At 41.6% G+C, this 26567-nt stretch overlaps 1 protein-coding gene across 1 annotated transcript in view; it reads right to left on the bottom strand.

The window, feature by feature from the left end:
• LOC146834868 (FRAS1-related extracellular matrix protein 1-like) overlaps window positions 1-26567 on the bottom strand; it is a 991143-nt gene that overhangs the window by 44055 nt on the left and 920521 nt on the right. The window contains exons 32-33 of the mRNA XM_085602468.1: window positions 9343-9522; window positions 7816-7931 (exon numbers count right to left, since the gene is read on the bottom strand). Of these exons, the coding sequence (XP_085458594.1) occupies window positions 7816-7931; window positions 9343-9522 (296 nt within the window). The remainder of the gene's footprint in view (window positions 1-7815; window positions 7932-9342; window positions 9523-26567) is intronic.

Genomic DNA, 26567 nt, shown 5'->3' with positions numbered 1-26567 from the left:
TAATATGGATTATTAGGTCAACTGACGTGTCCCTCACTGTATCTCATTGTATTCTATTATGCTTGTGATTATTTTTAATCTACTGTTTTTATGTAATATTTTAAAGGTTTAGAAGTTTTATCTTGTATTATAACATGAATTGTATTATATATGAATTGCTTTTACTTGTGTAGAATGTCTTTTATGATGTGAATCGAATAAAGACCTACTGACTGACTGACTGACTGGCATATCTCAAGAGCTCTCAGGACTGCATTGATTCCACATTCCAAATGGAATCTTCACTCATGATGCTTTTTGAAAATTCAGCTGTCATCTGTGCAGCCACAGAGCAAACCATCTTGTACTACCTGAGGAAGGCGGAAGCTGAAACGTTGTAGTGGAAATATATTTTTGTTCTTTGGTGAATCTATCTGTTTGAGTCACTTCTTTCTTGGATATTTTATTTCTTCGTGACTCATTGTATCCTTTGGGATCCAGATTTTTGCCCTGGCTGGCTGTTGTTTTCTTATGATCCTTCATCTTCAAGTATACTGTTTTTGGGATTACAAACCTGTATCCTTCCTGGATCCGATACTCAAGCCAGAAGCAACCACTATGTCAAGAACAAATCTACATCCTAGATATGCGCTGGTTATCCAGGAGAAAATCAGTAAGTGCCAATTTACAATAGCACATTTACAAATCTATAAAAAACGTAACATCTATCCTATGGGGTTGGAGGTTAAGTCTAAGCCACCTTTTAAACTAACTAGTTGTGAATGGTCCGCTACATGGAATATTTTACTGCATAACTCATCAATGGCCCTACTATTGGTATCTATTAAAGTAACCATTCAAAAAATGCAGATGCTTAAAGCCAAGCTACAAAAAGAACTGGAACTTTTAAAGAACACAAAAAGTGACTCTGAAGTGGCACACATACTACAGAGGATTGCAGTAGTAAAAAAGATGACTGCCAGGAAAGCTATTGAAATTAAATCTGCAAAACTAAAAAGAGATATGTTAAGATTTCATATACCTCCTCTTCCAACTCACCACTTCATAAATCATTCTGTTTTTGGAGATTTTCTTGTCAGTGAAAGCCCTGTGAGTAAACAGCATAAAAAGAATAGAAGATTTATAAGACAAAAAAGGCTGCATAGCATCAGTCAGCTACAACCCTTGCAGACATCCGACCCAGTTATTGACTTAACTGGAGGGCTCCTATCACCAGGCGAATTGAACCTCTTGAGCAAAGGCCTCTATTTCTGTCCTGTACCGAAGGACCATAATACTGCCAACATGATGAGAGACCTAAAAACCTTCGAGAGAAGATGCAGACTTGCAGAATACTTTTACAATAATTCTAATGTTGATCTGCCAAGCTACCATCCAGATCCATTTAAGAAGTTCCGCCATCCCAAATCATGGACTCCTCAATGTGGTAGAAATCCTGTCCTTGATACATACATTTTATCCATCAAGAAACTCATCAAGGAATCAACACCTAAAAGGATTTTTGATAACATCATCCGAGAAGAAAGAAAAGCTCTCCACCTCATTCAACAGAGAATGGATGTCATTATAAAACCGGCAGACAAAGGTGGTGCAGTGGTTGCCATGAAAGTAAGTGATTATATTGAGGAAGGAATGAGACAACTAATGGATACCAACACTTACAAACCTTTAGAAACTGATCCCACAGAAGACTTGAACAAAGAAATTAAGAACATGGTTGTAAGATACAGGAGCTTCAACCTCATTGATGAAACAACAGCAGATATACTTGTTCATTCCAAACCAAGACCTGGGAGATTTTATATGCTTCCCAAAATTCACAAAATGAACAATCCTGGCCGTCCCATCATCTCTGGCAATGACACAGCCACTGAGAGACTATCTTTATTTGTCGACCTGCACCTCCAGCCCATTGTACAGGAACTTCCATCATTTGTTAAAGATACCAGTCACTTCCTTCAGATTATTGAAAAATTAAACCAAACCTACACATTTGATGATGATACTCTTCTGGCTACATTTGATGTTACATCATTATACACCAATATACCACATGAGGATGGGCTTATGGCATTATCTGAAGCTCTTAATGAAAGAACTGTGAAAAAGCCATCAACAAATGTGCTTACCAACTTTGCAAGAGTTATCCTTAAACCCAACAATTTTACATTCAATGGTAAACACTATCTGCAGATACAAGGGACTTCCATGGGTACTCGGATGGCTCCATCCTATGCAAATATCTTCATGGGCAAACTAGAGAACTGTATACTTGCTACTTCTAGCATCAAACCACTGGTATGGCTAAGATTCATTGATGACATATTTATAATATGGAATTCAGGAAGTAGAACATTGGAACAATTTACAGCTTATATCAACAATATCCATCCTACCATCAAATTTACCAGCAACAATACTAAACAGAATCCTCATCTCCCTTTTCTGGATGTGCTACTCACCATTCATGAACACAAAATTACAACTGATCTGTACCACAAGCCTACAGATGCTCATTTGTATCTAAACTGGACTTCATGTCACCCACACCACACTAAACTGAGCATCATCTACAGCCAAGCACTCAGAATAAGACGCATCTGCAGCAATGAGGAAACCTGTAAAGACCATCTACAGGAGCTTGCTACATTATTTAAAAGGCGAGGCTATCCTCTGCATATCATACAGCAACAAATTGACAAGTCTTTGCAGTTACCCTGAGAAACACTTATTTGGAATACCAACGGCAAAAACAAAAGTGACAGAACTCCATTTGTAGTTGACTATCATCCATCAGCTCCTAACTACAGAACTATAATGCAAAAAACATTTCCCTTACTGTCCACTTGTGAAAAATTGCAAAAGGTTTTTCCAAAACCACCAGTCATTGCTTACCGCAGAGCTCCAAATTTACGATCTCTTATTGTGAGAGCTGAACTCAAGCAAGCTGTAACAAATGCAGGGGTTCATTGCTGTGACTCTAAAAGGTGCATCACGTGTGAATATCTTTTACAAACATCATCTGTAACTAGTTCTGTTACGAGAAGGACCTATGCAATAAGGCAGCATCTTACATGTCGCTCAACATGCATTATTTATGTGATTCAGTGCCAACGGCAAAGCTGTAAAAAGCAATATGTAGGCCAAACAGTGAATGACCTCCGTACTAGATTCAGGAACCACAAACCTGCAATAATTAATAAGAAAATTGACCAGCCTGTAGCCAATCATTTTAACTTTGTGGATCATTCACTATCAGATTTGAAGATTTTCCCCGTGGAACATGTTTCAAAGGAAGAACTACTGGACTCCAGGGAAAACCTCTGGATGTACCGTTTAAAATCACTGCATCCAGATGGACTGAACATTACTGACAACACAGCCTGATTACTGCATATCTCAAAAGCTCTCAGGACTGCATTGATTCCACATTCCAAATGGAATCTTCACTCATGATGCTTTTTGAAAATTCAGCTGTCATCTGTGCAGCCACAGAGCAAACCATCTTGTACTACCTGAGGAAGGCGGAAGCTGAAACGTTGTAGTGGAAATATATTTTTGTTGTTTGGTGAATCTATCTGTTTGAGTCACTTCTTTCTCGGATATATATATATATATATATATATATATATATATATATATATATATATATATAATCTACTGGCGGTCGCCAGTGGATAGTTATAGTTAGGACCGTGTTTCCATAGGAAATCCGCAACATTCTATTTGGAATAACTTTGGCGCCGGTCGACGAATCCTCGCGAAATTTTCAAAACTAATGGGGCGCTACGCTCCGCTCCTACCCTTAAAGTCTCGGGGGGATTCGTCAAGCGGGGGCTGAGAAAAAAGGGGGGTCCCAAAATGCGCTTTCCCCATGCATTTTCCCATAGGACCTTTAGTCCGAGCTACAGCCCGAACGGCTGAACAGAATTACTTGAAATTTGGCAGAGAGGTAGTCCTCAGGTCAAGGATGTGCCTTTTGTAGGTCTGGTGTAAATCTGTTCAGTAGGTCCTGAGAAAATAGCATTTAAATCAATATATATATCTGTAAGCGCGCTCCGTGCGCTTACCGTAAGCTTACCGTACGCGTACGGTGCCGGTGCCGTGCGCGAGCTCAATTCTGATTGGTGGTTACATGACTGTAAACATTCGAATCGGTCGAAATCAGGAAGTGTCGGCCGCCATTTTCTGTCTCTCGCACTGAGAAACAAAGGTGGGGAACGTGAAAAGGGGGCAACGAAGAGAGTTGCAGACCCCCTAGTGTTTGTCAGGGGGTCCAAGAAGGACCCAAAAGTACGAAAAATACATTTAATAATTTTAAAAAAAAATCACGGAGTGCGCGTACGGTAAGCTTACCGTACGCGCACGGGAAAAAAAAATAAAAAATAAAATAAAGAAGTAACAATCACATTTATTAAATAAATTAAAGGACCCACAAGGGAGAAAAAAACAAATGTTACTGTGTAAAAAAAGGCGAGGCGCGCACGGCATGGACGCGCACAGAGCGCCCACAGCGCGCGCGCGCACGGTGCGCGAAGCGCACTGTGCGCGCAGGGTGTGCGCACAGTGAAAAACCAGAAAAAAAAATAAAAAATAAATACATAACTTAGCATTTAAAAAACCGTACAAATTCACTGAAAAAACCATAGGTTTCACACACGTTATAGTTAGGAATTATCATTTACAAAACCTTGCAAATTCACTTAAAAAACCATAGGTTTCACACATGTTATAGTTAGCTGTACATTTCACTCGTAAAAAACCAATGAAATTCCACGTTATAGTTAGATCAGGTAACTATAACTAGCGCGACCGCAATCCACAATGTGTAATTTCAGATGTCATCATTGATGTCATGAGTGATGTCACTGACCATGTCATGAGTGATGTAATATGTGACGTCATCAGCAGTTTATTGTGGGCGCGCAAGTTATAGTTACCTGATCTAACTATAACGTGGAATTTCATTGGTTTTTTACGAGTGAAATGTACAGCTAACTATAACATGTGTGAAACCTATGGTTTTTTAAGTGAATATATATATATATATATATATTCTTTTGCACACTCTTGCGCATACCTATCCTTGTCTTTCTTTGTGGCTTTTAACAGGTGTGACCGAGAAACTGTTAAGAGAGTTACACTACACTCCTGTGATGTTAGGCAGACGCAAGAATGGGTAGGTCATATGGTACGGAATGTAAAATACTTATGTCTGTAGTGTAGAGTAAGGGAGTTTGTGAATTTTTTATGTGCTTTTTCTTGTTACAGCAGAATGTAAAGAAATTATTTAAGTGTGTTTAACATTGGAACCACAGTCTGAATGTGGAAGCAGTACTTCTCATTTCCTTTACAGGTAGAAAGCAATCATGAGATGATATATCTATATATGCCTGTATAGTACATTCAGTGAGAGCAAGGGACAAGAGTGTTCATTATCTCTTCCTTGTTTCATTACAGATCACCTTCACAGCAGTTCCCTTCCTATGCTTTCCTCACTTGATCATCTCACTTATCTGCGCTATTATAGCTTTACAGACTTCGGACTATCAAGGGGTGGACCATTCTGAGCATCAAACTGATCCTGAGGATTTACCACCTTGACAAGTAGTCAACTAGCTGCAAAAACAGAGAAAAAATATGAAAGACCATAAATATCCCACTAAATAAATTAGGGTTCGAATTCTCCAGTATTTAGTTTGTACCTATAGTGAGGAAATTATTAAAGCCCTACACAGGTTTAGTTAATTCTCTAGTCTTTAATTGGCACCTTCTGCAGCAAAATTATTAAACTACTGCACTGTATCTGCTGTTAAGCAGACTATTAACGGCATTGTTCTTTATACAATGTGGTCATTCGACTAATCGGTAACTCTACTACATTAAAACATTATTAAATATTATATAATAAATGCAATAGTTGGTAATACCTAAAGAAGGATTGAAAATCACAGTCCATAAACAGGTTGCACCTGATATGTAGCATGCTCATGTGAGGTCAACTTAGCACTCCAGAATATTATGTTTCCACAATATGTGACTCACACGTACACTTTGGGTAACCTGACCATTGTACTTTTCCAGTACAGATCTGTGAAATTCTGCTCACATAATGAGGCTGACAAACACAAATTGACATCATAGCCCCATAGCCGTAATTCTCAAGCACAATTACCATGTAAATTACACACCAGAAATCTGACTGTGTGCAAGAGGTTCAGCATCTCAGCAAAGTAAAGAGGTCACATGCGACCATCTCCCTACTAGGCAGGCTCAATATTACTGTAACAGAGCAGACAAACACATCTTGATACTGCATGTTTGAGGACAAGATGTATGGATTACTTGCCACGTTAGTGCTTACATTACTTTTAGGGGCAGGAGTCATCTCTCTTACTCTTTGGTCCCCAGTTAGGCCACAATTCCAGACACTAACCACTGTTCACTAGTGTTCACTGCATAAATATGCAAACGTCTCAAAGGGCTGTCTCACTTGGTGAAGCTTTATTCTGAAATAGAAACATCTCACTAAGGTCTATCACGCTTGTCACCAAGACAAGTGGATTCCCATTAAACATACAAACTATGAACAGCAAATAGCCTCCAATAACACACTGCAGTGAAAGAACACAGCGTCATCCCCTTTGCGTCAGCCAACCAATATACCCTCTTTCAGGCTAGAGCCAATCCACTGACCCTTTGATGAAGCACAACTCTACAAAGTGGTAATTAAGTAAGTAAGCAAATCAGAAATTGTTCAACTTGATCACTTTCAGTGATGACCTTGTGTCAGATACTGCTCTCATTATGTCTTGCTGATGACCCTGCATGTTGTCCCAATTACGCATACATTTATGATGCTGAGGACAGCCCATCATTGAAGATAAGGTAGAGTCTGCATTCAGTCTATGGTGCCCTTTGCCTCTGTTGCGGATACTGCCTATTCTTACTGTTGCATATTGTGTCCACACGAATGAACTAATAAACTTACTTACTAAAGTACAGCCATGATGATGGATTCAAGAGCATCTTATGTCAACCAACTAATCAGAGCAAAGTGCAAACTTCCCTGGTTTCTGTACTTGCTCCAAAGGTCTCAGGGACAACCCTGACTAGGGCTTGCTTCTTCACTAGAACATGCTGCCATGCACTTCTCTCTTTCACATATGTCCACAGGAGAAGTTGTCATGGCAGAAAATCTGTGATGGACCTCTCATCAGCATGCTAGATTTCACCTCATATATTATTATTACACTAGTAATAGGGCCACGATTGTGGACGGCTTCGAAAAGGGTGCAATATTTACTACATTCAAAATATTCTGGCTTAGTTGGTATAAGAATTCCTACAGTGTGGTAAATACCACCTAGCTGCGATTACTGCCCTCAAAATTGGACATATTTATATTTATATTTATTTATATTGGACATAACATGCAGATTGTTATCCTTATTGCATGTCTTGTTATTTACTGTGCATTTTTCCCTAGGTACACTTCAGCAGAGTTGGCCTGCCGAAATTTACCATGGGATAAAATGTGTGTGAGAGTGTGGGTCTGCTTGTACTACATGAAATTGTGATATGTGTGGTGACAGGCGGTACCACACATAACGCACTTAATTGGCCCACTGTAACTGGGGGTTAAGGCACCATTTAAAGCACCAACAGTCACTTAAGTGGTCCCCAGGCACCCAGGCTATAATTTTTAATTATCTGGTCCATAGAAAATAATAATAATGCGTTTAAGAGCAATAAAACATGGAATGCTTTTGTGCAAATAAAGGTGGTCATGATGACAGATTGACATGTACTCACATTTGTCGGCAGGCTCTTTCAGCCGCCTCCCAGGTAGCATTCCGTAGTGAGGTTAGAAAGTAGCAGTGCTTATCTTTAAGAGTCCATCCCAGGGGGCATTTTGGTGCATGTGTGCCCTTTGAAAAAAATAAGGTTGACAATAAAACACCACAATATTCCATAAACATACAACTGATTCAACAGCTGTCTATCGGTGGATTAGATCATGAGTCCCAAATGTTGCCTGGGGAAGCCAGTCCCCTGGGGTTCGCAGTGCTAAAGCGGTAATAACCATGAGGCATACAGATATAGAGTTGTGCCATGACGACAGCCAACCCTGTTTGAAGCAAGTCACACACTAGGACAGGTCTGGTTTTTTTCTGAAAGCCCATAGTTGGTATTGCATAACTTTAACATAAACAATTTTGACATTTCTGGATAACATACAATGCAATAGTGTAATTTTGCATTGACAAGTGCGCTCATATTTCGAATGAATGTAATTTTTCACTTTTCAGGTAGCGCATATGTTGAAGCAAAATTACACCAGCATCAGGGGAATGTTTGCAATCTTCACAATAATGCAAAATGTACATAGTACAGCCTCAAGTTTTAGCTCTTTTCAAGCACACAATTTGAGAGACAATGTTAGTAATACAGAATTTAGATGCCGACTCGAAGTGATCATTTGCTTCAAAAGTAATGGACACATGATATATCTGATTTGCAGTTTTCGTAGGAGTGCTGCTGAACCTTTACAGCCTGGTAGATTCACTATGTCCAGATAAAACCGGATGTATAATTTATTAAAATGTTGCCATTTTTTTGCCAAATCACATTAGCTTCTAATGTTGCAGTCTATGTGAAATTAGATAAGGTGTTGGATTTAGCCGCCATGTTAGAACTGTATGATGCAAAATGACCGGAGGAAGGGAGAAATTACTCCTAAGAACAATAAACAACACTTCAATGCAGTATATATTTTTCAGTCCCAGGAAGTATTTTGAAAGAATGGAAGAAGACTCTTTAGACCTCTTTAAGTCTCTGATTTCAAAATGTGTGTATCCATAAACACAAATGGCACAACCCAATGTACAGAATGTACATTTTCTTAGTTACAAGACTAATTTACTCCGAAGGGTCCCGTGCAAAGAGCAATTGGAAGTGAACGAAAGCTGTCCTTTGAGTGTGGTGCAGTGGCTTGAGTCATTTCTGTATAAGGTTTATTAAATGTTATTCATAATTACTTAATTTTTTTATGGTTTTATTCTAATTTATTCTAATTCACTGTGACCAATATAACATAGGATCTCTCCATAAGGAAAATCTGCAAGTTTATGTAGGTGTTCTGCATGAAACTTTCTAGTTTTCATCTTATGCATGCAGTAACAATCCTTCAAGAAGTTCAATTATTTGTGCACAAACAGTTTTGGTCGCCAATGTTGGCACTATATCAAATTTATTGTACACAGGCACAGAGTGTGGCCTACACCGTGTACAGCTAGAACAAACAACCTTAATTTTTGACATAGAGGAGGCTCTGTTTACCATCTTGCCGTCGCTGGGTAGTTGGGTCTCTCCATTTCCCATGCTGGAGTCTCGCAGTGGACGGTCACGCCGAGTGTTCCCGTGCACTGGTTGGAACAGCGGGGACCAGCTGTCAGCTGTCCGCGTGTGCGACTGTGATAGAAACTGCACTTCAACCCTCATTGGGATAATTCCATGGTACTAAAGGAATGGACAATCAGGGATTAGTCAAATCAGTTCTCCACAATCAGTTTAAATGGCGCCAATCATCATTTGCGCTAATCAGCTGCTATTTTTAGCACCAGAGATGTAAAGTACCTCATTAATATTCGTGGTGGTGGTGCAGCATATTCTTTCAGTTCCCACCGATTCATTAACCACTATTTATCACATTAAAGTCATTGAAGAGTTTGAATGGTCTAAGAGGGCACAGGCTAAAAGACATCTTTCTAAATGTAGACCAGCTACTTGTGCCTAATCTGTTCAAACCATGCAATATTATCAGATCAATAGTGTGAGAGAAAGTAGAAAAAAATGAAAGTTTGCAGTTTCTTAGTTCTCAATGCATCCGTATTCCTGTTTATGCTGTAATGTAGTGGAATAGCAAACATGATTTAAAATGTACTAGATAAACAGCACGCAATCTATCTGCTATTTCCGAAGAACCACTTGAATAAGGTTATGAAAAGTGCATGCATACACAAACCCCTAAAGTGTCCCTCACAGGTACTGAGCATTCAGAAATAGATGCACTTGTTGTAACCTGGAGAGATAAATCCTCTAAGCCTGATAATAATGTTAATGATAGTAACACTGTTTTCATAGATGTTCCACCACTACACTGACCTCACTACATCAGTGGGTCACTGCAGAACATGCTATCGATCGAGGTAAGTACTGCATGCAGGATCTCGGTGAAAAGAAATGTGGCCCAATGAAATGTTATTTACAGCAAGTGTACCAAAAACACATATTCACATAATATTACAGGGCAAAGTTCAACTTCCAGTTTATTATTACAGTAGAGTGTAACTTACATGAGAACAATCTTTCACTCATTTAATACAAGAGTGCAAAGGTCGAATTGCATGTTACTGCCACAGTACCGTATAAATGACTTTTGGAAACAATACATAATAATATCTCATAGATTTCATTTCGGAATCAGTTTATGGAAGAAAACGCGGAGGTCACACTCACCTATTTGTGATTCTATCATACTGCACAGATTTAACCCCATGTGTTCTGATTATAGTCCAATGCATGTGTTTAGAAGTATTTGACAAAAAACAATACAATAAACCATAGAGGCAAATGCACAGATTGTAAGACACTATTTATTACCGTTGTTCATAGAGGGTTTCAACATCACAACCTACATCATGACCTGTTTGGTGCTTTGCTTCTTGTGAATCATGGCCCCATCCACACTCAACAATTGTAATGATTAGCATATTACACTCCGCACATCTCTAATCTATGTATATACGTATATACTTTTATAGTTTTTCTTCTCACACAAGTGTGCAAAAGGCAACACATGTCAATACACTTTGGCATTTGTCCGCCTTTGAAATGGCTTTTTTGTTTCTTTGTTAGATTCTCATTAAACAGATGCATTTATTCTCGTCACAAAAATAACATTTTGATGATTTGGATAGCCTCGTTTTCTTGCAGATAGCCAGAAAGCCGCAAGGGCAGAATGTAGCAGTTTTTGGAGATTTAGTGGAAGTTATGGTATAGCAGTAAACATGATATAAGTAATAAGGCGATAAGATGAATCAGCCCTTTTTCTGCTGTAACATGGTCAATAATAAGGTAACAAGATGATGAGATGAATCAGCCCTTTTTCTGCTGTAAGGTGGTCAATAATAAGGTAAGTAACAAGATGATGAGATGAATCAGCCCTTTTTCTGCTGTAAGGTGGTCAATAATAAGGTAAGTAACAAGATGATGAGATGAATCAGCCCTTTTTCTGCTGTAAGGTGGTCAATAATAAGGTAAGTAACAAGATGATGAGATGAATCAGCCCTTTTTCTGCTGTAAGGTGGTCAATAATAAGGTAAGTAACAAGATGATGAGATGAATCAGTCCTTTTTCTACTGTCAGGTGGTCAATAATAAGGTCTGTAGATAAAGGCCTTTGTTGATTCTAAAGAGATTCTTGATCCCTTCCAAGCAGGCTTTTGATACGACTGACCATAACATCCTACATACATTGAAAGGGTGCAGTATCATCGGTCCAGCATTAGCTTGGTTAATAGACTTTCTAACCCAACGTCAGCAGATGATCATGCTTCATCCTTTTTCTTCTGAGCAAACAAATATTGAATTTTAACCTTCCCCAGAATTCAGACAAAAGGACTTAACTGGCTATGGTTCTTCGACCCACCTCGTATTGCTGCCCCACAAGTCTGCAATCTTGGAATTTATATTTATTCACATCTCATAAATCCCACATATCTAATGTGTCCAAAACCTGTTTCTTTCATTTAAAAAACTTTTAAAAAACCTTCTCATTTTTAAATAGGGATCTCAGAGCTCAGGATGGTATCCCGAACGGACTACGGGAATATCGCACACCTGGATGCTCCTAAAAGCCTTAATCTCCTGTTTGCAGTTTATTCAAAATGCTGGCTATAACTGAAAATAAATTGGGGTTCCCCTGGGGAGGAATGACGTTCCTAAGTCAGGGACAAATAGATAAGTTGTACTAAAGAAATTCATGGGCAACTATGCATGTTATTATCATTGACATATATCACTACTAAATGAGGGGACTCTTAATATATTACCAAAAAAAACCAAAATGTATTCAAATGTCGTATATTTATTATATGGAAAAACAATGGATAAATATATACATATCAATCCATATATAAAATATATTCTGTGTCCCTTCTAAAACATACCATCCAAACCAATACTCGTATAGAACTCAATCTTACAGTCATACATCCTCGTTCATTCCTCTTTACTACATAATGAGACATCAAAATAAATTATCCCAATATACATGTATAATGATAACATGCTTTTCTATTTTCAATAGAGTTCAAAACTTGGTAAACTAATCAGGAAATTTCTTGTATATGAGGTTGACGTCGTTCTGCAATAAACAATATTGAAATTGTAGGGAATTTTACATTCATTTATTATTTATCATGGTTGTGTTGTCTCATTATGTAGTAAAAAGGAATGAATGAGGATGTATGACTGTATGATTGCGTTAATGCCAGATATGTGTGGAGCCATTAAGTTGATTGGGTCCATCTGGATGTCCAGCTTATTGGACTGCCAATTAAGGGCATCAATTGAAGCTTGCAAAGTTGTGAACAGCAATTCATAAAGAACCAGGAAATTATCAGCTTTTGGACTTGAGTTGTCATGAGACAAGTTGTTTGCCTCAGTCAGCATAGTGCACTTCCGTCCCATTGAGGCTCTATTCACACAGCCCGCACCCTGACGCTTAGCCGGATCCTCGCAAGCTCCTCAGGTGAGACACACTCGCTCGTTTCCTTCAATTCCCCTATATTACTCGCCCATCCTCACCCAATTCCCTCCCTCCACCCCACAGGTTATCGCGTTATTATACGGATTGCATCCGAACCATCGACATTCTTCTACGCTTACATTTCCCGGGCTACCGCCCCACGGTGAGTTTATTTCCTCGTGTCCCGTTACCATCACTCATCCCCTCACCCCCTCCTTGCTCACTATCCCTCCCTTCTCCTCACAGGCTGTATTTTTCCGAACGCATCGAAAAGCCCGGTCGGGCTGCCTCGGAACTCCCATCGGTTTTCAGCACAGACCTGGCTCGCAACTAACGGACCACTTTTGACCTCTCCCCTTGATTCACCTTTACCCTGGTAAGACCTAGTCCGCCGGTCTCCCCCTATCTATACATTCAGGTACTTCCTCACCCTCTCCTAACCCTCCTTTTCCCCTGCAGGCTCACTTTTCCGCCCACACGGAATTGCAACATCCTTCGAGCCCCGGTCTGAGACAATTTCTGACGGGCCGATTTTTCCATTCAGTGTCTCGCCTAATTCTGGTAAGCCTTAGCCCGACTCTCTTCCACTTGCACCCTGCGCTCCCGCACTCCTCCCTCGCCTTGACTCTCCCTCTCCCCCACAGGCTCTAATTCCCGCCTACACCTCTTTCCACGGATTCCGGACTTCAACATTAACAATCCCTAGTGTTGGTTTTGACGCGGCTGCGCATCACACACTAGCCTTATTGTTTCATCTTCTTCCCGTTCCGGGCACTGTAAGTCTCCTCCACCTTGATGAATTTATTCTCTGCACCACCCTTTTGACACTTCTCTCTTCTCGCATAATACTTTCTTAATCTACTCTCCCTTCGCCTTCTTTTACTCTTCCTATACTCTCTTCCTAACTTTGCATATTGTTATTTTTCTCCCCGTCCCCACTAGGCTACCTCCCAGGCAATTAATTGTCATTCTTTTGTCCTGAAGAGATCCCACTACTCGTTAAGGGATCGAAACGTCGTCGACAACCATTTCTAAACTCCAGTGTATTGCAAATTGAAATGTCGGAGTATGAAATGTTTTACTGACTTTTTGTTAACAAATTACCTTTGAGCACCAAAAAGTCACCTCTTAAATCACTTGCCTGGGTACCGGAAATCGGCTGATTTCCTATTACCCTGCCACCAACTCACTCACTGTTTTACTTTTCTCACTATTTACTGTAATTTTCTAGTTATTTCTGCATTGTTTTCAAACATAAAACCCAATTTTTCATTGTACTAATTGTGGCACTTTAATCTACTCGAATTGAATGGGACCACTGTTCCTTTATAATAATGTTTACACCCTTGGTCCCTTCTGACTCTTAGGGTCTCCTTGTTCCTTATAATCAGTCAGCATAGTGGCTGTTGACCCATTTTTGTTCCTTCTAATACGATTAGAAGGAACAGTACCTTCAATAGACTTCAGAGGTTAATGTGTTGATGTCCTTAATATGGAGACTACTATTTTTGAAGGTTCTTCATGCATCACTTGAAATGTAGTGTTTGTTGAGTTACTTGAATAGCGCTCAGGATCCTTGGTGGTGGTGGCCAGGTTTATCGTCTTCACTTCCATTGCCTGTGCTAAATCCATATAATTAAACATTGAGATTGAGTGCATCCAGGAAATATCCTCCTGTTCTTTGCCATCCATGGTAATATGGTAGATTTCATGTTGCATTTCTTGGTTCAAGCTGTTTTTAGATATAATCGAGGGGTGGAGTGAGATTGATTAGGGACATGAACATGGGCTTTTACTGTGATGGAGTTTGAGTCCAGAGCATTCTTTTATATTGCGTTGACTTGTATTCTGCCATTGGTTTTTGGATGCTCTGCAGTCCTTGTTGCCTTGCTGGTTCCGTTTTTTGAGAAGTTAGTGGATTTGGTAGGCCTGGTAAATCCTCTGGCATTAAATAAATCCCCAATATCGGGTCAGGAAGATAAATTTGTGGCTTAAATTCACTTACCAAAGTATTTTACTATTCGTGATGTCAGCGGGCTGCTTTGAGATATGCTGGATTTAGATGGTTTAGTTGATTTGATTACTTTATTGTTTCTCTTCCTGTTTGATTGTTTCTGGACTGATCATCCCTGATCTCATTTTCACCGAGTTTTCACTGAATATTATGCAGTTTAGAGGTAGCAGGCTGCTGCCTGTAGGGAGTAACAAGGATCAGTACTATGAGTACAAACATGCCCTTTTATCTTGTCTAGTTGGCTAATGGACGGAGAGACCCCTGGGTGGGGCCGGCTGCACAGGACCACCCCGGCAATAACCTTGATTTGCGGCTGCTAATACCGCTATGACGTCCTACCAGCTTGTGATGCTGGAGTTGTTGTGGTGCGGTATAGCGAATGTAGAAACCAAATTATTTATATTAAACTGGTCCAGTTGAGTCTCTGTGAAGCCGCTTGCCTTTTCCTGCGAGCGGCTCCATGTATCAAAAGACCTAATTGGCGTGGCGCATAGCAGAGAGAGGTGGCAGGCGAGCAGAATGATAATTGGGCAAACGGGCCGGGGATAGTGTCGCCGTAGTGCTGCCGGTTGCAGAGTGCTTTATGAGTGATGTAATATGTGGTGTAGAAAGTGGTGCATGGCGAGGGTCTGACTTCTAGTTACCTAGCGGCCCCGCTCCCTGAGTCTTATTAGGCCCCTCAAACCCCATCCCCCAGGGTGGAATGCCGTATAAAAGGGAAGGGGGTTGCGCAACCCCCTTCCAAGCCTTATGAGCCACCGGCGATTCCATCCACCGGGGCTGCATGACATTAACAAGGGGAGGGTGTCAAGCAGCCCCCCCTCACCGAGTCTTATTAGACCCAGGAAACCCCATCCCCAGGGCCACTTAACATAGTAAAGACCAGAGGGGCTGCACGGCCCTACTCCCTGAGCCTACTGTGGCTCTGGAGACCCCATTCCCCGGGGTCCATTTTAATTATCAGTGGATGCCCCGGGGATGTCCAGAGCATCCGCCAAGCAGCCCTTTGGGGCTCCAGGGGGGAAATGCAGGCCCCCACAGCCTCAGCCAGTTCCCTGCGTCATATGGGAGTAATTTCTGTTTTCCTACCTGCAGGAGCATAGGCAGAGAAACAGAAGTCTACTCCCACCCGGAGAGAGCATTTTTCAATCTCTCGCTGCCTGGGAGCAGACATGCCTTTCCTGCTCGCACTCCTGCAGGCAGGTAAGGCATGTGTGCTTCCACCCAGAAGGAGATTAAAAAATGCTCCTGCCAGGCAGGAGCAAGAATATGTTCCTCTGTCTGCGCTCCTGATGTAGGGAAACCACTCTGTCCCAGGGGTGTGCTTCCCAGGACAGAGAAATTGAGCTGGCCCTGGGGTATTGTGACCCTGGGGCCTTTTGAGGTTTGGGAACAGTGTTGTAACAACGGCCCCTGCAGCCCCCGCAGTGAGGGGGCCCCAAGCTCCAGGGGGCCCCTCAGCGCAGTATCCTGGCCTGAGAGCTCCTGAGTAAGTCTGGAAAGGGGCCCCTCCATGTACATTGCAAGGTGGCCCCCTCACTGCAGTTTCCTGGCCCAAGAGCTCCTGATTAATTGCGAAAGGGGGCCTCTCCATGTACTTTGCAAGGGGCCCCCCTCAAGTTTCATTATCTCACTGCTTGGAAAGGGTGGCTGGGCAGCCCCCCTCTCCTTCATTTAAATCTTGCCCCGGGGATGGGTTCCTGGGGCCTTTTAGAGGTTTGGGGAGGGGCTATATATATAAGTATAATCTATATTGTTCAATGATTCGGACAGTATTCATGTTAATCAAAATGGAGAACGCTCTATGCATACAAATACACAATTGAGCTTAAGTCAAAAAACAAAAAAAATGGAAAAACTAAATACAATAGGGATGCATATTGAATGGGAACGGGATAACATAGTAGCCTCAAAAGAAATGCTAAGAAGTTTGGCAAAATATGCAATTATTGACTGGGAGAAAGTACTAAAAGAAATTGAGAACTTGAATAAGAATTGGCAAAATAGTCTGGCAAAGAATCCGTGGAGAAAATTTGCAACATAAAATAGAATAATAAATAGAAAATATAAAAAATAAAATTATATATATAAACAAACAGTGAGATAAGGGTTAGGTAACATAAATAAAAACATAATCAGTACAAATTATCGAGAATTCAAGCACACATATGGACATATTTTACACTGGTACCTATTCTTTTGGTTGTCTCTAGTAAAATAAAGGGAAACATCCTTAATTATTTAGTTACAAATGTAGAAATTTAGAAACAAACATCATTTGCTTTGTTAGAGTCAGAGAGAAATGTTTTATGCAGTTCTCTGAAAGGTACAGTTAAGCACTGCACTAATCAGAATTAAGAATGTTCAAGTTACCAAGTTAATGCCCCAAGTGTGGGGCTCTGATGCTACATATTATCAACTGTTAAGGGAGTGCCCTAAAACTGCTGCATACTGGTGAGAGGCGGGAGATGACCCCCCCTCCCCCCCCAGCATGTTTAGTAGGTATTGATGTCATAAAACCCTAAATACAAAACTAAGAAAAGATTTGTACAGCTTACACTACTGCTAGAGAAGTGCAATGTGGTGATCCACTGGCTGAGCACAAAATTCCCAAGGTTCTAAAGCTGGATACATGATGTGACAGAATGGACTACAGCATAGGAAATCAGAATGTGACTGACTAGAACTGACGATCAGTTACAGAACGATCCTGAGCTGTACAAAACATTGTCAAATGCCTTGGGTTAACACACCGCCCCCCCCCCCCCAGACGAACACCCTCCTTGAAACCCTGTGCACCTCATACCATTGTATTCTGTAAAAATGAAGATCCCTGTCCTCTGGATGGGGCTGCATATTATAATGTGACCAAATTGTCTTGAATGCTGTGTTAATATATGTATGTTGTGTTATAAAACCCAATTAAAAAATGTACAAACAAAATAATGTTCAGGTTTTGTTTAATTTCAAGGTAAGAATTGTGATTTGTACAACCATAAAGCTGTGCAAAGGATTATCACTAAGGTAATGAAGCCTATATATCACAGGGACTTAGAAATACATGTCATACTGCACTGATCTCTGTGACATATGCATTTTTATACCACTGCATTTTTGTACAATAATAGTACCGAAACATGTTGTGCGTATATATATCATGCAGTGGTCTAGAAACCCAGGCACAATATTTATATCAAATGCACCAAACGTGGTATAAATATATAGAGCTTTACACTTTAGTTTAGTGTAAATGCATGTAACAGTGTTTGAGATATCGACATTACAAAACAATAGCACCAGAGGAGCTTGAAAATTTTAATTATTTGCATGTTTGCACTGGTACGTTCACAAACACTCCATAAATCTTTGATTTGCGAATCATGTTTAAACTACAATACATTTTATTATAAATCTGATTAGGTAAAAGTACAACTTTTCCAATCATGCTGTTTGCTGTTCACAAACCATCCAGGAACATCGAGTAGCTTGCAAACTGTTCTCAAACCACTGTGATCTGACTGACTGAAACAACTTGAACTTGTTTTGCTGCCACCATTGCATGATACAAGGTGATTCATGAGCGTTCATGAATGTAGAATCAATGAGAACAAATCTTACCAGGCAGGGTAGTAGAGGACGGACATGCGCAACCCCAGGGTGAATCAGTGGTCATTTGCTCACCATCATTTCATAATAATGCTCCTTGCCAATTGCTTGTGGCCTGTGACAGGTTCCCAAGCTTCAACCAAGGTGGGCAACCTAGTTTATACAGCCCTCCTTTGACCCGTGGTGGCTCCTCCACTAAGGCAGAGGAGTGTGCCCTACTGCATTTTTGCTGAGACACAAAGGGAAAATAAAAGGATATTAACTTATGTTATTATCATTTTATTTTCTCCTACTTCTGCCCACTTGTTGTTGGGGGCAGGGGAGGAGTGTTAGCACCTTTCTAAAGTGCGCAGTGACTGCTTGGCAGGCCCCCTAGGGCCGCTCAAAACGGTCTAGTGCACCTTGCATGTTCTCCATGCAGGCTTCATTACAGCCTACATGGAGAACATGCCCAGGCACCCAGTCAGCATCTGAGTGCCGAAACACGGCTCACAGACCAATCACAACACTGCTAAGGCAGCATTGTGTTTGGCTGACTGGTAGCCTGGATGTGCTTCTGGTAAGGCCAAGCGAGGGAGGACTACGGAGTTGAGGAAGCAGCAAGAAGGTACGTTTTTATTTAATTTTTTTTATTCCCGCTTTTCCCCGTGTCCTGCCCCCACCCTCCTACCTGCCACATCCTAGCCCCCTCCTGCCCCTGCCCCCTACCTCTGATCAGTGCCGGCAGCTGCCCTCCTTTGACACAGTTCAACAACAGACTCCATGTCTGGCCACCATGGGTGAGTGGCTCTGAGCCCAATTGACTTGGCATTTGAGGAACTAAGTTTGACTTAAGCACATAAATATGTATGTGTATGCGACATACCTTCAGTTACAGAATAAAATCCCAGCGCCGATCTAAAGAAGGAAGGATGCAACTTTGCACTCATAAACAGGAGATACCAAACATACATTTTGGCTGAGATGGCAGGATTTCTATAAAAACAAACTTGCTCTTGGAGCTTGTTTGTGGGTGCTCCTACATATGTTATCCTGGTACCGATTCAATCCTTTTTCTCCAACATCAGCCAAAAACAGATGGATTGGGTTAAATAAGTTGATCTCACGATATATGGGCATCCCGGCACAGGTCGCTAAACAGTATCAAGAGGGCTTCCAAATGTATGCTGATGACACCCAAATTCAGTTTTGGCTGCAAATAGATGAGATCATTTTGCCAATACCACCTCATGACTGGTCCATGTGCACCACTGAGTAAAGAACAGCTTCCTCTGGATTAAAAGAACCAAAACTAAAATACTTGTACTGTGCAGAGTTTAACTCAATACTTTTTTAACACTATCCTTGGAATGCCTCCATCTAACTCATTCAAAGTATAACCTGAGAGTACTTTCGACTGAGGGCTTCCTTTCACTCCCCACATCCAAGCAGTGATTAAAGGTGTGAATCTGCATCCATTCTTACTACAGAAAATATTTTCACTAATTCCAAACTGAACATCATATTGAACAAAGAGAGGCCTCATCATGGCACACTTCCAGTACTGCAACATCATTAAAACAGAACTCCCAAGAAAACTCACCAATAGTTTGAAATGAATACAAAGTTGAGCAGCCAAAATGGTCCTCAACCTCCGTAAGCATGACATCGTAATTGTCCTTACTGCACTGGCTCCTGCTGGATGCAAAGATCAAGTTGAAGCTATCGTCACGGTCCCAAAATACCTACAGAGCCGGCACATGTGTATGCCCTGTCTAAAAAGCTAAGGGACAGCTGTATCATCTTTGCAGTTTGCGAGTCCTTAATAGCGAATGTTAGCAATTCGCTATTAAGGACTCGCAAAATGCAATGTATGTAGGTTTCGCAATAATAATTGCGATTCCTACATATTCCTTAATTGCGAATTGCAAATTGCGAGTCGCAATTAAGGAATACCTTCCCATTCATTCCTATGGGCCTAAGGGCCTAGAGGCCCATAGGATTGAATGGGAAGATATTCGCAATTTGCGAGCACCCAATAGGCACACGCAAATTGCGAATGCAATTTCAAGGGTGCAAGGGTGCCAGAAGGACATCCTGTTGCATCCCTGAAATATGCATGTGTGCACATGTGGCGCATATACATGCCCTAAGGGCATGTATGTGCGCCACATGGCACTTTGAAAAATAAAAAAAAGTGAATTTTTCAAGGAAATCGCAAATTACCACCAACTTGAAGTTGGTGGTAATTTGTGATTTCTTAAGGCAAAATCGCACAACTTGGGTGCTTCCAGAATTGCATTTAAGGAATCACAATTTGTGATTCCTTAAATGCATTCGCAAATTAGGAAATCGCAAATTTTGCGTTTCCCTATTTTGTGAGGGCCTTTTGGGATGATCCATCCCAAAAGGCTTTTTCCCGTTCGCAAACGGGACGATTCTGAGAATCAGAACATTTGCGAACGGGGAAAATTGCTTCAAACATCTGGCCCTTAGCTGAGCAAGTGCACATCTAAAAGAAACCTAAAACAATTAGTGGCAGATTCCAGTGTGTGCAATGACCTAGGCTATGGAATGTCCTAAACCTAGACCAGGAAGCAGAAATGTAGCAAATGGGTTCTTCCCATTTAAATCCCCCTTTTGACTACCAGATTTTTGGACTTTTACCATGAGCGAGTCTCACCAACTGAGCCTCACTCACAGAAAATGCATGCTAATTGGACTAAGAGGGCTAACTGCCAGTGTCCACCTTGTAAGATAAGTCTCTGCTGTGCAGCTAGGGTAAGAGGTGCTGGGCTGGTGACAAGAATACATGAGCACATACATATGCAGGCTACATATGTGAGCAACTGTCACACACAGCCTAGTATCTGTGCACAGGCAGCGTGTCGCAGAAGAGACCATTCACGGATTGGTACTAACCTGGGGTTGGCCTTAATGTGAGTGGTCATTCATAGTATATGTTCTGTAATGCTTACTGAAGGTTTGTTGTGCTTACAATGTATTATACATTATAGGACAAATCTGCTATAAAGTACAGTTCTACTCTACTACATGGTCAACGAGGTATCAATGTAGGGGTAACCATGCATCCCAAGTGTAGATTGGTACTCCCTGACATCATACATATACTCCTTAGGTCACTTTAAAAATGGTCATATTTCCCTGCCTTGGCTTCCAGTTATTTACTTTGCTCTCCAGCACGAGAATTGAAGGCCTCTGACAAAATAGAGCAATTAACAGTGCTTCATCGAGTTCCTGGGAAAGGAAGGAGTGGGTAGGAAATCTGCATCTGTTAATTGGCTTGTCCACTTTATCTGGGCTGGGACATCCTTGATCTATAGAATAGAAAGAGTGAGGGCCATATCACTGGAGCCAACACAAGAGAAGCTTGCCTTTTTAATAGGAAGGAATCAGGCATCTGCATCAGCTAGGGTCAAATCTAAGGCTCTCAGAAAAGACCACAGACAACTTGAAGTTGCGAGATTGGATTGTCCCAGAATGCTGTTCAGGAGGGTTGGGACTGGGGTAGAATGATCATGTGGCACCCGAGGATTGGTCAGGGTTGCCTGGCTTCTAGAAATGTCTTCTGCCTCCTTAAAAACCAGTGCATAATTGAGAGACAGATGAGAAGACACTGGACCTGGTAGCGATGACAGTGAAAGAATGCTTAGCAGGAAGGAGAAGCCACCTAATGTCCCTGCAAGGATGTATTTTGACTCCAACTTATCCCCTCAAAACTAGGATTTGTCTCTCGAGGGCAAGTGGTGCTGGGCTACTTATGCCACCAGAGGAACAGTTGAGGATAAAGACCTGCAGAGGAACCTTGGAGTGTTTCCCTGGGGCTTCTGTGGACTGGTCCCTGGCTCCATTACTGACACACAGGTGCCTTGAAAGATGCCCAGAAGGGCTTGGGGAGTGTGTCAAGAAAGGTGTTCTGCCTGCTGGCTATTGAGGGGCTGTAAAGGATGCCTTCCAAGCAGGAAAGAACCTCAGGAGGATAGGACTGGTGCAGGAAGCCCTGATATCAAGCTCCCCATCTAAAGCAACCTTTGAAGGTAAGGTGGCCTGAAGAAAATGCTCTAGTTGGCTAGGGCTAAATGAACTCAACATTTGGCAGACTGACCATACAGTCTAAGATACAGCCTGGTCCTATGGGGGGGTTTCAAGTAGAGAATGGCTTATGTGGCGTTTTGCTATCTTTCCTGCAAAATGTCCCCGGGGAGGACTAAGCTTCTGGGGGGGAGGGGTCAGCACACATTCATTAAGTTGTTTTTAATGGAAGAGCAGCACAATTTTACCACAGGACCGCCATCTCACCCAGGGGTCTTTAATCAAAAGCAGGCCCTGAGGACCTCATCCGTAAGGACCACAATGAAATACCCTGTGCCTGGGTGGGTGGAGACTGCCAGACTCTTATCTCCCTGCCCACGAGGAGCACGGACCGGGGGAGTGCACTGCTCCCTCCCATGGGCAGGAGCAGAAGAGAAACATCTTCCCCCGGGGAGTGGGGAGAAGGGGCAGAACAAGAGATGTGCCGGCTCTCATATACCGCACAGGAGGTGTGCTCACTCACAGGGAGTTGGCTGGGACTATGGGGGCCTTGGGGCTCTCCCCCGGAGTCCCTAACAACAACCCAGGCTTTGGATGTCCCAGGTGGGACCAGAATACCCAAAAAGTAAAAAAGGAAGAGAAAAATGTTACACGGCGTGTCTGCATTAAAGAGACTTTTTCTGCTCATCAAGAATTCAAGCCCTGGTACATAGAGCTAGCCTGAATTCCCATATAATGGGGTTAACATTTGCATATTTCATTATGGTGGCCCCAGAATGACCAAGGGCCTCACCAATGTGTTTGAACTGTGCTGTGGGAGGCTCCAGCGAGTGCAGCATCCCCAAGAAGTTGCTTTTAATAACAACCCCAGCATTCTTAGGGGATTGAATACTTGACTCCTGGAGAGGTTTGCTTTCACTTCAAACCAATTCTGGAGATTGGGCTCATGGGCTCGGGAGTGCAGGAACTCCTCGAATAGGACTACAGCTGCAGTAGCAGAATAGTACAAGTAAAAAAAGATTTTAAGATGTATGCTTTTAATGTCAGTGCTTTATTGACAATGTGGATGGCTGACAATGCAAGTATTTACAGAATAACGAATGTTGTTGACTGTTAGTACTGCTCCTGTTGATTTCATTGGTATCTTATAACATGTATTGGACATTGGTACTGTTCCCATTGATTTTAATGATCTTGCAATTGTGAAATATAACATGTTGCAGTGTTTCTTATGTGGTGAAACCCTGAGAAAGCTAGTAGGCCTGCCTTATTGATAATGACACCTGCTTTTATTGTGATGTTACATCTAGTATATTAGGTGGGGGCTATTGTGGTTATAGGCTTCATGACCCACTGAGCGTGTATCGGTGTATGAGGGTGCCACTAAATGTATTTCCATCTACCTGATTGTTTGTAGTTTAATAGAGAGAGAGAGAGAGAGAGAGAGAGAGAGAGAGAGAGAGAGAGAGAGAGAGAGAGAGAGAGAGAGAGAGAGAGGCGGGAGAGTGTGTGTGTGTGTATATATATATATATATCCTAAAAGTACTTTTCCTTTTTTTTTTAAAACACGCTGACTGAACAATGATTTATTGATTGTTTTTGCACACAAGTGATCTGGGGTTACTAGCTCGCATCACCTCTCCTGAGTAGACCTTGGCATGCTCTGCTTCGCTACTCTGAGAGAGTCAAGTGCTACAATGGGATACTTGGTTACAAGTAAAAAGAAAATTGCTTACTTATTACTTGTGAAAATAAAAAAGGAAGAGAAAAATGTTACAGAGTGTGTGGCTGTATTAAAGAGACTTTTGCCGCTCATCAAGTATTCAAGCCCTGGTACATAGAGCTACCCATAATTCCCATGTGATGAGGCTAAAATTTGCATATTTTCACTATGGTGCCCCAGAACAATCAAGGGTACCACCAATGTGTTTTAACTGTGTTGTGGAAGGCTACAGAGAGACTCACCTCCTTCACAACTAATAACCAATGAACCAGTCATTTAGAAAACACCTGAAAACTAAATTATTCAAATGCAACTTCAACTGATCTTAACACATGTGAGATTTTTGGCTGAAGAACACACAATATGATTCACAACTATACATTACATGTTGATGAACACCCACAATTTCGAGTTTGTTTGTGTTCACTAAATGTTTGCAACTATTTTCCCAATATGAAGAGTGATGCTCCTGTAAAGAGCAGGGGAAATCTGTTTTCACAGTGGGATAATGGAAGGACCTCCACAATATTGGCTGAAGACTTGGGCTAGAGGTTTCTCCGAAGGTAAAAACACTGTCCCCTGGGAAAAGCTAGTGCTCTTCAGCCATGACATTTCTACATGCAGAGATGTATATTGTATAAGTGGAAATTGCTGCCCATGTTAATTCTCCCAGGAAATTGAGACAGCCACAACTCCCCAGGAGTACTTGCACCCAATACGCAGCCGCGGTAAGGGTATGAGCGTAAAATTCCATTTCAGCCAGGAATTTTGAGAATAAGGGTCTCTGCAGAAAGGTAAAATCTATTACACTATCTTAAAAACAATGTTTTGTTTACTAAGTGTTGGCTCCGTTTAACGATCTAAGATCCATCCTGGAAACTTTTATGCAGATTGTGAAGTAGATTGGAATATTTGCACTCTATTTTAAACTAAAGGACAAAATCACACACTAGTTTTCATGGTGAAATAACCAGTCTAACTTAAGTTTGTGTTATTGGCTCACCCGAAATTTCCTCAGTAGTTTTAAGACACCTGACAACTTTTAAAGACAATGTATCACCGTTTGTGAGTTGGACCACAACCTGAAATTTGAATCTAAACTCAAGGCGGATAGGCTGAGCCCTTTTACTTCTGTTGATCTTTTCGCTGCTCATGAACCAACTGTTCTGTTTCACTTCTCACTGTGAACAAACATTTTCCGAGGACACGGTGGGGTGTGATGAGCAGTACCGCGGGGAGCCAGAGAAAACATAGGAGAAGTAAAAATGCCTTACTAACCAAAGTAAAAGTATAAACCAAGTTTTTAAAACTACCGAACCACTGTTTTTGCATATTGTAAATCTGTTTTCATACTTAAAGTGCCAAAATAGCACTTATAGAGTTACAAGAAAACTACAAAATGTCATCTAAAAGCCATCTCAGGGAGTAACGGGAAGAGGGTACAGCTGAAGGGACTTTACGGTTGCAATCCAACACCTAAAATAGAACTGGCATTCCCCAGATATTATTTGATCTCAACTTCTGACACAGGGTAAGGTAACTGAAAGCAAAGCAAATGCACCACTAGAACTGTGAGATTCCAAAAAGAATCAGACTGGAGTCTAGTGCAGGTCCGCCCCCACCACAAGTGAAGAGAAGAGGGCAGGGAAATGGATGCTGTAGGTTCCCATGTCAGCTCTGCATGGGAAGATGCACTATACAGATGAGCACGGTTTTAGCAAGTAGACCATTCCCAGGATCAACCAGAAGTTAGTGACTCCTCCAGGATCAAAAGATGGATGCAGCAAATTTAGCTTTGAGCCCGATGCTATGGAAAATGGTGTTGTGCATTGTGAGTCAATGGTGCACCATACAGGGTGTATCCTGCATAGGAACTGAATGGCAGCCCTGAATGCAGTGCCCTGGTTCTATTTTTACCCACTTTACCAATATGCCTGAGAGGGCGCTGCTCTGGACAAAGCTGGACCCCAGCAAAGAATACATTCAGCAAGAACACTTTGCAGATCACCCAAAGAGCAAGTGCTGCCTTAACATATTCTGTAATACGTCATAAATCAGTTGAAGTACAATCTAATGTTGGAACTGCAGGCCTTGTGTGCGCCTGCTCCACATCTGCCCTACTCCTTCAAGATAGTGCCAATGCTTCCATGGTTTCGGTGCTATTCTTCATCAGAAGGCAAAGGAAAATTGATTGCACCCCCTTACTGGGCACAAAAGTCACCCCCCAAAGATTTGTGCTGGGTGAACTCTTGCACAGATAAAGAGCAGCATCCCCAGACCTTGCTCCTGATTGGTTACAAGGGATGTCTGAGTCACCTATAGACGAAGACCACTGCTCCTTTGTCCCAGTCCCTTGAGGATGGGCTCCTAAGCAGATAG

This window comes from Triturus cristatus, chromosome 4_2 (genome assembly GCF_964204655.1).
Source record: "Triturus cristatus chromosome 4_2, aTriCri1.1, whole genome shotgun sequence".
NCBI lineage: Eukaryota > Metazoa > Chordata > Amphibia > Caudata > Salamandridae > Triturus > Triturus cristatus.
The sequence above is the reverse complement of the archived record's forward strand: the minus strand, read 5'-3'. Positions and strand labels throughout refer to the sequence as shown.